General features: G+C 47.3%; 1 protein-coding gene across 1 annotated transcript in view; it reads right to left on the minus strand.

Annotated features, from left to right (window-relative positions):
• Window positions 1-705: 705 nt before the first annotated feature.
• Window positions 706-13989, minus strand: part of LOC129343521 (urokinase plasminogen activator surface receptor-like) — a 28132-nt gene continuing 14848 nt past the window's right edge. Inside the window, exons 2-9 of the mRNA XM_054999775.1 lie at window positions 10825-11284; window positions 9800-9913; window positions 8183-8221; window positions 7210-7356; window positions 6702-6839; window positions 5453-5629; window positions 3983-4114; window positions 706-2844 (exon numbers count right to left, since the gene is read on the minus strand). Of these exons, the coding sequence (XP_054855750.1) occupies window positions 2645-2844; window positions 3983-4114; window positions 5453-5629; window positions 6702-6839; window positions 7210-7356; window positions 8183-8221; window positions 9800-9913; window positions 10825-10900 (1023 nt within the window). The 5' untranslated portion in view covers window positions 10901-11284 and the 3' untranslated portion in view covers window positions 706-2644. The remainder of the gene's footprint in view (window positions 2845-3982; window positions 4115-5452; window positions 5630-6701; window positions 6840-7209; window positions 7357-8182; window positions 8222-9799; window positions 9914-10824; window positions 11285-13989) is intronic.

The following is a 13989-nucleotide window of genomic DNA, read 5'->3' on the forward strand; positions in this document are numbered from 1 at the left end:
TGTCAGGTTTCAGAAGCTAAGCAGGGTTGGCCTTGGTTAGTAACTGGATAGGAGACCTCCAGCAAAGACCAGGGTTGCAAAGGCAGGCAGTGGCAAACCACCTCTGTTAGTCTCTTGCCATGAAAACCCCACCAGGGGTTGCCATGAGTCAGCTATGACTTGAGGGCACTTGAGGCCACCATACAGAAACAAGCTTTTGCAGAGGACAGCTGAAGGCATATCTGTGAAGGGAAAAGCCACAAAAGCTCACAACATTCCCAGTCTGGTAGAGTTTTATGGCAGCTTAAAAGCTTTTTTTTTGTTTTTGTGGTTCCCTTTCCCCAGGGCCTTGCTGGAAGAGAAAAGAGAGTCTCCATAAAATAAATGAGGATTGCAGCCTGGTCTCCTCCCCACATGCCCCCTCCCCATCCTGTCAAATGGCCCTCTGGTAAAACCCAGCTGCTTTCTGAGAGCCAAGCTACAAGTGACACCTGACACAGGTTGGACACTTGTCAGCTTCCCTCATGTTTTGATGGGAAATATAGGCATCCTGGTCTTGCAGCTGTAATGGAGAGCCAAGCTGTAAAACCAGGACGCCTACATTTCCCATCAAAACTTGAGGGAAGCTGACAAGTGTCCAACCTGTGTCAGGCGTCACTTGTAGCTTGGCTCTGAGAAGCCAAACACATCCTGTGCTTCAAAATATCATTCCCATTTCGTACAGAGATCCACTGCTCAGTATGTCAGCACTGCAGCATTTAATTGTTGATAGAGATTCCAATGTGCCTCTTCACATTTGTCAGTTTCAGGGGGCCCCCCCTCTTTAAAAAAAAAAACGGGTGGTAATGTCAGCAGGGACCCCTCCCTGAAAGGGACAGCTTGGAACTATGGGCAAAGCAGAAATCAGAGCAAGGAGTCCTCTCTTTCTTTACAATATGGAAGACACCCCCCTCCTTTCCCAGATGTTGGCTCCCCTCCCACATTCATTCATCCTTAGTGGCCGGCTTCTATGCAGAGCAAAAACTCCAGCTCACACCAATCTTAAGTTTTGGTGCAGCCAAGCTAGATGCAGTTGTGGAGGTCAAATGTGTGTAAGGAACAATTCACCAGTATTGACTGAGAGAGAATCTGCACAAGACACCCGGGCACGTGTCGGGCCCAGCAAGGTTGCATGGGTAGTGTAGTCTTACAAAGAACAGCCGCTCAATGTGATTCTCCGCTGGATGAAGAATGATGGGAGGTATTTTTTTCTCTCTCTCTCACAGAAAGCCTCAGCTCGGGTTTCCCCCACGTGGAAGTCAGCGACCCTAAAGACAGGTGATATTGCACCCTTGCTTCAATGAACATGCGCTAGCATCAGGTCCTCCAAAAGGCACCCATAAAAGGCAGACATAACAAAAATAGAAATTCAATAGCAGCTTGTGATCTAGCTAGTAGAGGTCTCAGGTGCCCACGGGTGGTGAGCAAACTCCCAGTGGTTTCCTTCTGGGTGCAAGCTGCCGAGAAATTGCCCACCCCTGGCAAGTATCAGGGTCAAGCACACGGTGGGGGTTGATTTTAGACCCCAACAGGCCAATTCTGAAGGAATCTCATGCAAAGTGTGGGAGCGCTCCCGCAGCGGCCAAGATAATGTCACTTCTGGAAGTCATGTCATCGCAACCCACATACCAAGGGTGAGTGACACTCCCCCTCCCACCACCACCACCAGACTGTGGGGACCTGGTAACCCTGTGCTAGTGGGACCTTATGGATCAAAGACAATTGATCTAACCTAACATAGCGGCCAGCTAGATACCTCTAGAGGTTCACCAGATGTATCAATGGAAAGATGATGACATCCCATTTGTCCCCAACACATAGCATTCAGAAATGTACTGTCTCTGAACATGGAGGCTCCATTCAGTTATCATGGCCCACTATTGCTGATTGACTGAACCTCCCTCAATTTGTCTAATCAGTTTCAAAAGCTGCCCGAGCTCAATCCCACAGTTCGGTAGCCAATCCCACCAATGCACTGCGCATTGCCTGAAGAAGCGCTCCTTTTCGTCCGTCCTCGGCCTCCTGCAAATCAACTTAATCAGGCGGCCTTCTATTCACAAGAGAAGCAGAAGATATATTTAGAGTAACAAAGGCTGCTCCCGAGTCTAGTTTTCACTCCACAAAGAGGGGCTTTGCAGAACGTGGGCTGCAGAAGCACTCCCTGATGCATGGAACGATTTTGCCGCACGAGGTTGCCAAGAAAGAAAATGAAGCCATTCTGCCGCTCGCTGGAAAGAAGCAGCTTTAGGAACTCCAAGGGTGTACTGTTACTTTCAAGGCACAGATGTGGTTTCAAGGATGACATTGGCTTTTCCTCCTTCTGCATCTTGACTGATATTTTTTAAAGACTCAAATGTTGTCTCTTCTCCCAAGGAAACCTTCTTGGAAACTTCCTGCTGCTTGGAAAATTGGGGAGCATGGATCAATAAGGGTGCAGTCATGCAGTCTTGAGCAAGGCTGTTGAGCCAGATGTTGCAACGCAACGGTACATGCAGCCCATGGCAAATGAGAGCAATGTCATGAGGGTCTCGAGGCATGGTCTGCTAGAATGGACTGCACATGCATACCATGCTGGTCAAAGCTTTCTTCCCCTTTTCCTTGGAGTCTGCACATCCTCATGCGCGCATCAGAACCGACACATGACCACCAAGGCACTGAACAGCAGCAGGCGTATCAACACAGCGCCTCCCACTGGCACTGAGCTGCCATTGCAGAGGGAGCCGGAGCAGCACCGGATGGAGGCATTCCGGCTCAGTCCCAACAGCTGCGGCTTCTCCCAGCAGAGCTTCTCCAAGCTGCAACCACGCAACACCGTCTGGCCGCTCTCTAGAAACAAAGACCACAATACCCAATGTTTCATCGGGAAGGGGACCGGTTTCAAAATTCCAATTGAAAAAAAAATCAAAGTTGCTTGTATCCATAGTGGAATTTAAGTGCACTATAAAAGGTAAAGTGTGCAAGCACTGAGTCATTCCTGACCCATGGGGGACGTCGCATCATGTTTTCTTGGCAGACTTTGTTATGGGGTTGTTTGCCATTGCCTTCCCCAGTCTTCTACACTTTACCCCCAGGAAACTGGGGACTCATTTTACCGACCTTGGAAGGATGGAAGGCTGAGTCAACCTTAAACTGGCCACCTGAACCCACCTTCCTCCAGGATCGAACTCAGGTCGTGAGCAGAGCTTGGGCTGCAGTACTGCAGCTTACCGCTCTGTGCCACGGGGCTCCCCGTGCACTGATCACATTTGAAATGCAGGTTTTGGTACTCATACAGCGCAATCCTAAGAAGAGTTACTCCAGTCTAAATCAATGGGCTTAGAGTGAAGTAACTCTGCTTAGTCGATGGGGCAGCTGGCTTGCCGCACGTGCAGGTCCTCCCAGCCCTACGCTCAGCCACCCGCGTGGCAAGCTAGCCGCCCCAGGCACGCACTGCCGCCACCAGCTCTGCAGCGCACCATGTGCTGAGGCAGCCGGCTTGCTGAGCAGGCAGCACGAGTCAGCAGGGCAGGCGAACCACGCGGAGGGCCTCCTAGCCCTGCGCTCAGCCACCCTGCGCACTTATTCATTCATTCATTCATTCATTCATTCATTCATTCATTCATTCATTCATTCATATTGTTTCTACACACTACCCAGGTTTGCAGTTCCTCATTGCTGTGAAACTTACTTGGGCTGGAATGCATTCTGATTTAATATAATATTTAGAGAATGATTGTGAGTGGGTAGTATGGACTAGTTCCAAAGTTTTTGGGACTAGTCCAGTATTTGCATTGTATTTGCATTGTTCAAATATGGCTCTAATACAGTATGGTAGACCTTCTAAAGTGTGTTTTAAGGTCATGTGTAGAAAGAGCTCTGCATCTGTCTTCTCTCCAGCATCTAACCCTACCATCTTGCTTTCCGTTCTTCCCCCTGCAAATCGCACAGGTTGCAAAGCCTGAATTCCACCCGCCACAAAACTCACCTGTGATATTCACACACATGTTCTGGTTCCCAACACACTTGACGTGAGTCCAGTTTCCTGAGGCACATTCGCCATGCCCCGAGTCACAGCAGCTGGCACACTCCAGCCCATTCGCTTTTCTTTGCTTGACCCCTGGAGAGCAAAGAGCACGGTATACAGTCCATAGGCCCTACCACACTGGTTTCCAAATCTTTCCGCACAAAGGGAACTCTGGTCTGCGTTGGCCTGACTGCGGAGGAACTGCAAGGGAGTGTAGGTCACAGGACTCGCACTCCACTCTCTTGGGATGGTCTCTTGGGCTGCACTGCCAGCCTGTCGGAACAATCTCAAACATATTTCATGCTTCCTGTCATCAGTCTTCTCACTAGAGGGGCTCCTGAACTGTATAAGGAACTGCAGAACGCAAGCCAGAAAGCCATTGCCCGAAATGCCTACAGGACATCTGCAAAGGCGGGCAGTAAGTTGCCATCCTCCAGGTGGGACCTGGCGTTCTCTGGGAATTACAAGTGATCTCCAGTCCAGAGGAAATGGTAGACTCAGTCTCTCGACAATGAGACATCTGACACATGAAGAACACATGTTGGGAGATGCAATGGTAGACAGGAAGGGTAGTTTAAAAAGACAGAGCCGGCAGCAGGGGAAAGGCTTTGCTATACACTGGGGCTGTGTGAAGGGGCTGTAAAATGCCAGAAGGGAAACTTCAGCCCATTATAACCTCTCCAGGTCCAAGCCTGGCTCTGGACAGCAGCTCCAGCCTGTTCCCATTCCTTGCTGCACTCTGGTTATGAATGATCTCACACAGTTTTAGACTGGAGAGGTGAAACTGACATAGCCTTTGGGGAGGCGAAGCTGAAATTAACAAACCCTCCGAGGAGCGATCTCTGCTGGCTCTGTCTTTTTAAACTATCCTTCCTGACTAACATTGCGTCTTCCTACATTTGATGAACAGGTGCCGAGGCGTCTCGTGTAGAGAGATTCTCTATGGAATAGCATTCCTGCAGACCTCTGTCTCCTCCCCCAAACTGCGCTCTCCCAGGCTTTCCTCCAAATCTCCAGGAATTTCCCAAACTGGACTTGACAGTCCTAGTAGGAAAAAGCCTCTTGCAGGTATGTTTTTATCTTGCATTTTAATCCTCTTCAGGATGCCAGCCAGACGTGGTTCTTTGCTCCTCTACCACCCTATGAAGCAAAGGTCTCAGGTGGGCAACAGTGTTGGTCTGTAGCAGAAGAGCAAGATTCGGGTCCAGTAGCACCTAAGAAACAAGTTAGGCTGGAAGAGAATGACTGGCCCAAGCTGCACAGCGGAGTGGAGATTTGAAATTCTAACTTCTACCCCCCCCCCTTGTGCTCCCCCACATCCTCCTTCAACCATCACCACATTTGCACCGTCTCCTTTCTTCCTTGCCATGAACTGTCCTTAAAGCAACAGATAAGTTCACCCTAGAGTGGTGCCAGGGACAAGAAAGCTACCTTGCTCTGAAAAGTGGCTGCAGATACTCTTGATGCCGGGCCGGCCATCGTTACACAAAGGAGTGGAACAGCAGCTGATCTCCACCCTGCCCGAGATCTCTGGAACCACATATTGCTGGCGGCACAGAGTCTCCAGGGCACATGTCCGGTAGGTCATTTTCTGGGTACCGTCAATCACTAGGAAGCAATACAGAATACATCAAGATGTGAATCGTGTAATCAACTATGGCTACACTATGACTGCTTCAAAATGTTGGGTCAAAATCAACTTTCCTTGCCTCTGCAGCTCTTGGCTATGTCTACAGTTCCTCTCCTTTTTGCCCACTGTCTCTCCCAATTCATTCCCCTCTTTTTCCCAAAAGATTTTCTTCCTTGTTCCTCTGAACTACTCCCTCTTCTAACCCTCCGTTCTTAGTCACCGTGTTTCCTTCTCCACCCACTACATTTCCCAAGTGTCTGCTCCTTCTGTCCATCCTCCCCTTAGCCCTTATCTTCCTCCTCTCTCTAGGAACAGAACAGGACCTGCCTCCATCTATGACATCAAGGCAGCTCAGCCAATGGCAGCCAGAGACTCTTCTGCTAGATCCCGCCCCAGGCCTCTGTGACATCACAGCAACTCAGCCAATAGGAGCCAGAGATCCTTCTGCTAGACCCCCAGGCTCTGTGACATCACAGCAGCTCAGCCAAAGAGAGCCAGAGGTCCTTCTGCTAGACCCCTCCCTGGCCTCTGTGACATCACAGTCGCTCACTTAATGGCATCCAGAGACCCTTCTGCTAGACCTTCTATGAATCTGTGACATCAGGGCAGCTCAGCCAATCCCTGCCAAAGTTCTCATCACAAGCACCAAATTCCTTAGCTCATTTATAATATAAATTTAAACATAAATATGCCAAATCAACGTACCCTTGAGCCTGTCACTCCACCCTGGAAGACTCCTCCCCACCATAACATTTACCTTGAACACACCCAGCCCAACTAGCCCCTTCGGAGGTGGATTCCTTCCCCTGGGTATGTGATCGATTTCTAGCTTGGCTCTTTAGCATGGTCAAAACTTTGGGACTAGTCCATACTACCCACTCACAATCATTCTATAAATATTATGAGAATTGCCAATCGAGGCAGGGATCTTTGAAGAAAAGTAAACGTAGAAGTGTTTTAGGGATTAATGCCAGGTCCCCCACCCATTCTCCCTGAAGTACTTTCCCCCTCGGCCATATGGCCAATTATTTAAGAGAGGATCCAGTTTACCTGAAAAATCCATGCATTGATTCATGTCACCCACGCATTGGATCCGGGTGGCATTCCCTTGGGCACACTCCCCTGTGCCACGGTCGTAGCAGCTGTAACACTCCATGCCGTTTGCCTCCTGGGAGTGGCTGATGAAAGCTGGGAAGGCAGAGGAGAAGGGAAGCATTTGAGACCAGCAGGTACTGGGGGGCTTGGAAGAGCCCTCCACCCCACCTAGTGCCAATGGTTTTGTTGGGCAAATGCCTGAAATCCTCCCTTCCAGCCCCTGAAATCTCACTTCTCTGGCTTCTCAGATTACAGTAGCCATTGTCCACACACTTCCAAGAGTATCTTAGCAACGATGAGGACTAGAAACCTGACCGTTATGATTCTCAGGGAGCTGAATTCTCCACACTGTATTATTACATTCTATGCCTCCAGTTTTGCTAAGACCCCAGGGTCCAAGCCCTTCATGCTCTCCCAAAACACTCCATCGGAAAGGAGATGCATCCTAACCCCTCCGCCTTACTGCTTGTGAAGTGCGTGTTGCAAAGGTCCGAGTCGCAGTAGTATTCACGGTGTACCTCCCGTTCCTCTTCTGAGTACACGTTGGTAGTGCGGTTGGCCACACCATCCCCCGAACAGCCTTTCATCACATATTCTGCTAATTCCAAGTCTGAAGACAGAGACAGACGGGATTAAGACTGCAAAAGAACTGTGCTTTGCATGACAAAAGAACCATCTTCCCCACCTTCCCTCCAATAAGGTCCCATATTTCAGCCACAATGTTCTCGACTCAGCCAGCCAAGATTGTCTATTGGAAATTATGCCCTTGAAATGTCAGAGTACGGGGGTTTTAAACATACAGGCATAGCAGTGTTGGGTCCAGTTCTTTGGAACGGCCTGCCAGAATGAATGACATTTGAGAAGGCATGTAAAATAATTGTATTCCAGAGGGTACTTGGTGGAAGTTTTAGTGGACCTGGCTGTATTCTTTTCCATTTTGAGTGTTTTTAAATTTTTGCACACTTGTCATTTTGAGCATTTCTAATTGTGTTTTTAATAGTATCATTTCAATGTCACATATTTTGTAATCTGCTATGCTTTTAAATCTGTAATCTGTGCGTTTTTAAGAATCTCGCTGTGATGTTTCTATCCGAGCTGCAATCTAGTGTTGTGCCGCTAGCCGCCTTGAGTCTGAAGAGAGATGGTGGGAGATAGAAGTTTTTAACACAAAAATAAACTTGCAATTTCTTTTCCTCTCTTTCAGTTACCTTCATTCAGCTTCATTAGGTTTTTAACCCCAAAATATCTTTTCAATGCCAGATGAAAAAAAAGATAACATCTGAGCATCTGCAGATGGTTTTTCTCTCTATCACAGACACAGCTGAGTAAACACACCATCCATTCATATACAATGAGATCAAAGTCTTCCAAATCAGAAGGGGTATTCTAAGCCACAATGAGTTTGATTTACCAAATAATTATTTTTTTTTACTCACCTGGCAGCATGAATACTCCACTGTTATCGTTGTTTGTATCTGGAAGAGAATTGAGGCTGGAGAATCAGTGAAGGATACTGGAACGGTTTACAAGCTGATTCTTGATGTTGGAAGTGAGAGAAGCAGGGCTTTTTTTCAGGGGGAACATGGGGGAATGGAGTTCCGGAACCTCTTGAAAATGGTCACATGGCTGGTGGCCCCGCCCCCTGATCTCCAGACAGAGGGGAGTTGAGATTACCTGCCATGCCACAGTGTGGAGGGCAATCTCAACTCTCCTCTGTCTGGAGATCAGGGGGCGGGGCCACCGGCCATGTGATCATTTTCTCCGAGGGCTACCAGCTGAGTTCCACCACCTCTTTTCCCAGAAAAAAAGCCCTGGAGAGAAGGCAGCCCATAACAAAAGGCTAACTATCCTTCCGGTCAGTGATACTCACTCAGTGTTTCAGGAGGCACTTGTGGCTCTTTCACATGCTACCTGTGGCTCTTCTGAGCACCATTCCTGCATGTGCCATCTGCTCCATATTTCAGAAAAGTGGGCAAGGAGTGCTTGTGGTCAGCAGGTGGTTTCCTCCACAGCTGGAGGAACAGGTAAGCTGTGAGTCTCCCTGAGGTGCAGGACTCAAGTCAGGGATGGAAGTCAACGTGGCTCTTTTGGCTGATAGTCCTAAGGAGCTTAGGAGGCGGTACAAGGCACAGAAATGATGCTGCATAATGTGCTACCGTCACTTCCAGGGGAAACCTTGGACATAACACCAGCATGTCAGGCAACCCTCTGGACTTCCTCCAAGAGATGGTGGCATGTCACATAGAGTTGTCAACCTCTAGTGGGGCCTAGAAATGTCCAGACAACAGAGATCAGTTCCCCTGGAGGAAAATGGATGCTTGGGAGGGTGGACTACCTTGCCAAGATCCCTCCCCTCCTAACCCCCACCCTTCCCATGCTTTGCCCTCAAATCTCCAGGAATTTCCCAACCTACAGTTGGCAACTCTAGCTTTTTCCCTGCCTGCCACTTCCCAGCTCCACCTTCTTCTCTGAGATGTTTTTCTTTCCAAGTAGTTCAAAAGGGGCCTTTGCCCTCCCAAATATGCTTTAGAAATCCCCTTCTCTGCCCTCAACCCCCCAGTTGTATTTTAAATTTCAATTGTAGTTCAAATTTTAGTTTTAGATTGTCTTTTTTGTAAATTGAGTTTTTAACAAAATGTTTTACTGCTCTGTGCAGGGAAATCAGAATATTAATTAAAAATAAAATCCAATTTAAGTTTGTAGCATCGTGAGCGAGTGAGTCTATGAGTCTATGTCCCAGGTGAGTCTATGTCCCAAGTATTCAAGGATTCAACTTCTCAAGATAGCAGGAGAAATATGGGGGGGGGGTCAACATCAACACAATGTGCTTTGGTTTAATCATAGAGTTTTAGGCAAATCCTAGAGTGGCTGTGCAACCTGATGATGTCACTTCAGGTTTGTTAGCATATAGCGTTGGTGCTGGTATGACTGTTCCCACCCCCCAAGATCTTCCAGCAGACCCCAAAGCATCTATCGGCTGTATTAAGGATAGGAAATGTATTACCAAATCAATGGTTAAGGTTTGTGTTGTTGAGCTTTGGAAGGACCCTTACAGAAAAGTTTGATGGTGGATGAGAAGCAAGAGCGGTCCTTGGTCGTACACTGCTGCTCCGTCTGGATGCATTCATGGAACATCCCCACACACTGGTAGCACCGCAGGCCTCCGACTGCAGGACAAAGGTACAGGTGAACCCTGAATATTGACTCTGTCCAAAGAATCCCCTCAGGCAGCTCTTTAAAGTGCCACCATCAATAAGATCACCTTTTAGTCATTACAATTCTGGCATTCAAATTGTGTGTAAGAGGCTTGCCCTACTTGTGTGTAAGAGGCTTGCCCTACTTGTGAATGTGATCTTCCCGATAGACACCATTTTGTGCAAACAGGGAAACATGCAATTTTAAAAAATGTGCACCATTTGTGCAATAGGGAAATATGCAATTTTTAAAAATGTGCACCATTTTGTGCAAACAGGGAAACATGCAATTTTTAAAAATGTGCGCCATTTTGTGCAACAGGGAAACATGCCAATTTTTTTTTGCTTTTAAAATCTTTATTTATTAGTGAAAAACAAAAAAGAAACAAAAAAAACACTGCTGGCAACTAAAACAAAAACACTGTTGGCAAATCTATTTGTACACCTCTACAGAAATTTCCAGATATCTAAATGTTAAATGCATACACAATTGCCATCTGCATGCGATATGTTCAAATGCTGATAAATTTATATAAGGTCCTCAGTCCAATGAATTGCAGGAAGTGGGCTTTTGTCTTTCCAGGATTGTAGCATAAGTCTTTCAGCAACTGTAAGGTCATGTAGGGTCCATTTCCATTGACCATCAGTTAGGTTCCAAGAGACAGGCAAATAGTTTAAAAGTACATTAACATCCTCAAAAATAAATAAGTATTCTAATACAAAATTAATACGGGTAATCACTTCCTCCAAAAAGGGCTGAATGACTGGACATGTCCAAAGCATATGCTTAAGAGATGCATCTAATGTTTTCTCCAAATCCTGCACCATATTTCACAGATCGGTCCCACTCACAGTGATTGATTGATTCATTCATTCATTCTTACCTGTTACCAGGATCAAGAAGAACACGGCTGTAGCCAACACTGCCTTAGTCCCCGGCTGGCATTTCTCCCACTCCATCCTCTTCCGCCTGACTCAGAGAATGGTTTCTTCAACTTGCAATAAAGGTGTGTTTGCAACAACCACCCTGACTAGGTTTGACCTGCTTGGTGGCCTAAAGCCAACTGTGGGTTTCCATTAAAAGCTACAATCCAATATCCAAGGACAAAGGAGCTGGGCTTAGTTAAACACAGGGTGGAAAACACAGCTTGCTTCTTCTGGGAAAGCCACCACTGTGGGTCTCCAGAATTTAACAAGATGACGGCAACAAGGCCTCAGTTTGACATGACCGTTGTACTGCTCAGCAAGAGAATACGTTTCCTCCTCTCTTTCTGGGAAAAAGAGGACTTCAAATTCTGGAAGTATTCTCCAAATGGCCTCCCTTCAGTCTCCCGGGATGCGGCTCTGAAATGGAAAGCCAAGAGACTCTTGTTGGTAAAAACAAAGACACATAATAAAAGCTTCATTTTCTGTGTACTGCTTTACCTTTTTAAATTCTTTATCTGCCTTCTGAATGTATTAAAATACAGAGCTGAAAGCATTGGGCAGGAAATCCAGTGGGCGTTCCCTGCAAAGGTTTAAGCCCTGCGGACAGCACATCATTACAGGAAGATGCCATCGCTTGGGGGTATCGCATATGCATTCCATGCGAGCAGGGTCGCCAACTCAAAGCTTGGAAATTCCTGGAGATTTTGGGGTAAAGCCTGGGGAGAGTGAGATATAATGCCGCAGAGTCTCCCTTCCAAAGCAGCCATTTTCTCCGGGGGTTCTGAACTCTGCACTCTGACCCGGATAGCTCAGGCAACCCTGACCTTATCAGACCTCGGAAGCTAAGCATGATCAGCCTTGGTTAATAATTGGATTGGAGACCTGCAAAGACAACGAGGGTTACAGAGGCAGCCAATGGCAAGCCACCTCTGTTAGTCTCTTGCCTTGAAAACCCCACCAGGGGTCACTGTAAGTCAATTAGGGCCGTTTCCACACGACTTACCTGCCTGCGGAACGTCGTGCAAAAGACCCGGAAGACAGCATCTTCTCATGCGAAATCGCGCCAGGAAGAAGCTGTTATCTGGGAGTTTTGCACGAAATCGTGTCTTCCTGGTGCCATTTCATGCAAGAAGATGCTGTCTTTCGCGCAATAGTCCATAGGCAGGTCAGTCGTGTGGAAACAGCCTAGGACTTGACAGCACTCACTACCAACTCCACTGATCTCTGTAGGCTGGAAAACAGTTGTAATTTTGGGAGATTTCCAAGCCCTTCCTGGAGGTTGGCACCCCTACCTGCAAGATGGTGGTGAAGAGTGCCCTCAAGTCACAGCTGACTAATGAAGAGCCCTGCTGGGATTTTCAAGGCAAGAGACTAACAGAAGTGGTTTGCCATTGCCTGCCTCTGCAACCCTGGTCTTCGCTGGAGGTCTCCCATCCAATTACTGATCAGGCTCACCGGGGCTATCCAGGTCAGGGCACCTGCAAGATATTCCAAGTTTAGTCCCCAGCATCTCCACCTGGCGTCAGGTGTTGGGGAAGGGCCTTTCTCTACCTGAGATCTTGGAGAGCCGATGCCATACTAAGCAAGAGGGACATAAGCATCGTCATGCTGGATCAGACAATAGCACATCTCCTCCAAGTACAAAAATCTCATTTCCGACACTGACCACTCAGGTGACCCCTGAGAAGGCCACATGCAAGACCCACTGGCCACAACCTGCTGACTGCTTCCCCAGCTTCTGAGTATCAGAGACATTCTGCCTCCAAACCCAGGGGTTGGATTCCACTGTCAGATCAAATAGACAGCAATAGACCTACCCTTCGGCCATCATCCAACCCCCTTTTCAATCCAGGTAAGCCAGTGGTCGTCCCTGCAGCTCACAGTTTGATTTAAGGCAGATTCACATCATGCTCGTTTTACTTTCTAGGTGCACAATATAGAGAACAGCCCCAGATGCACCAAATGCTACAGAAATTTGCTGCAAAACAGCGTCCCAAACAGATTGCCATTTTTCATCCTTTGCCGTGGAGTCCTGCAACGTAGGAAAGACAGGGGTGGCTGGAGGCAGCAGGCTCCAGTGAAAAGCAGGGCGCATTATGTCCAGTTTTGCAACCTGGCTTGGAAAGATAGCCAGTGCAATTGGTAGACGGACCTTACCTGTTCTGTCCCCAACTTGAAAAACATGATCTGAAAATGTTGTACACGTGCATGCTTCCTTTTGTTTTGTTTTCACTAGGTAAGGCTCTAGTTAAACAGACATTTAAATGAATATTACATAATAAAGTTTTATAGGGCAAGCATTGTGCTGTTAGTGGGAAACCCTGCCATTCTTTTACTGACGGCCAGTACCAGGTTCTACTATTCCTTGCTGCCATTGACTGACATTATGGATTTCTAGCGCATTTTGAGAACACTACTCAAAAGGGGACCAGGAAGAACCACAGAGGCCCAGCACGTTGCATGGAGAGTATTCTCCCCCTTCCCACCTATGTTCTTTCACTTCCTGGCAAAACATTTCTTTCAGTCCGATCTATTTTCAGAATAAAATCATCCAGGTCTGTTCAGTTCTATAAGCTGACTTGAATCAAATTGCATTACAGTGTTAAGAAGTTGAGTCTCTGATTCTGGAGAAAGCCAAACACACTATAGCAATTTTAAAGAGAAATAAAGGTTCCTTTGACTCTTCCTTTAAAAAAAACCCCAAAACATGAGTGTATGCGCAAGCCTTCCCAGCGCTCCCACTCTTCCCAATCTATAGATCTGTAGTGACATTGTGCAAGAATATTGTATATCGAGGAGTTAGTTGGTGTATTAACAATTTTGCCATCTTGCCCTGCTCATGCCAGGGCCTGAATATGATTTCTTGCTTGAATATGCCTTGCTAAGCTATACTGTTTTCTGCTGACGTGAACTCTGGCCTTGCTGGTGTTTTGAGGTCAAGGGTACAAGGATTCCCAAAGAGGTCAAGTAAACTGGCTGCAAGGATACTAAATTAACACACCTGAAAGAAAGGAGGCAGGCAATAATTTCTTGAACTGGCGCCAGCATCTCCTTTATTGGTGCTGGCCTGGGACACTGAGAGTATGTTGTGGTCTTGAACCTTCTCTTTGTGGTTATCAATC

This window comes from Eublepharis macularius, chromosome 15 (genome assembly GCF_028583425.1).
Source record: "Eublepharis macularius isolate TG4126 chromosome 15, MPM_Emac_v1.0, whole genome shotgun sequence".
Classification (NCBI taxonomy): Eukaryota; Metazoa; Chordata; class Lepidosauria; order Squamata; family Eublepharidae; genus Eublepharis; species Eublepharis macularius.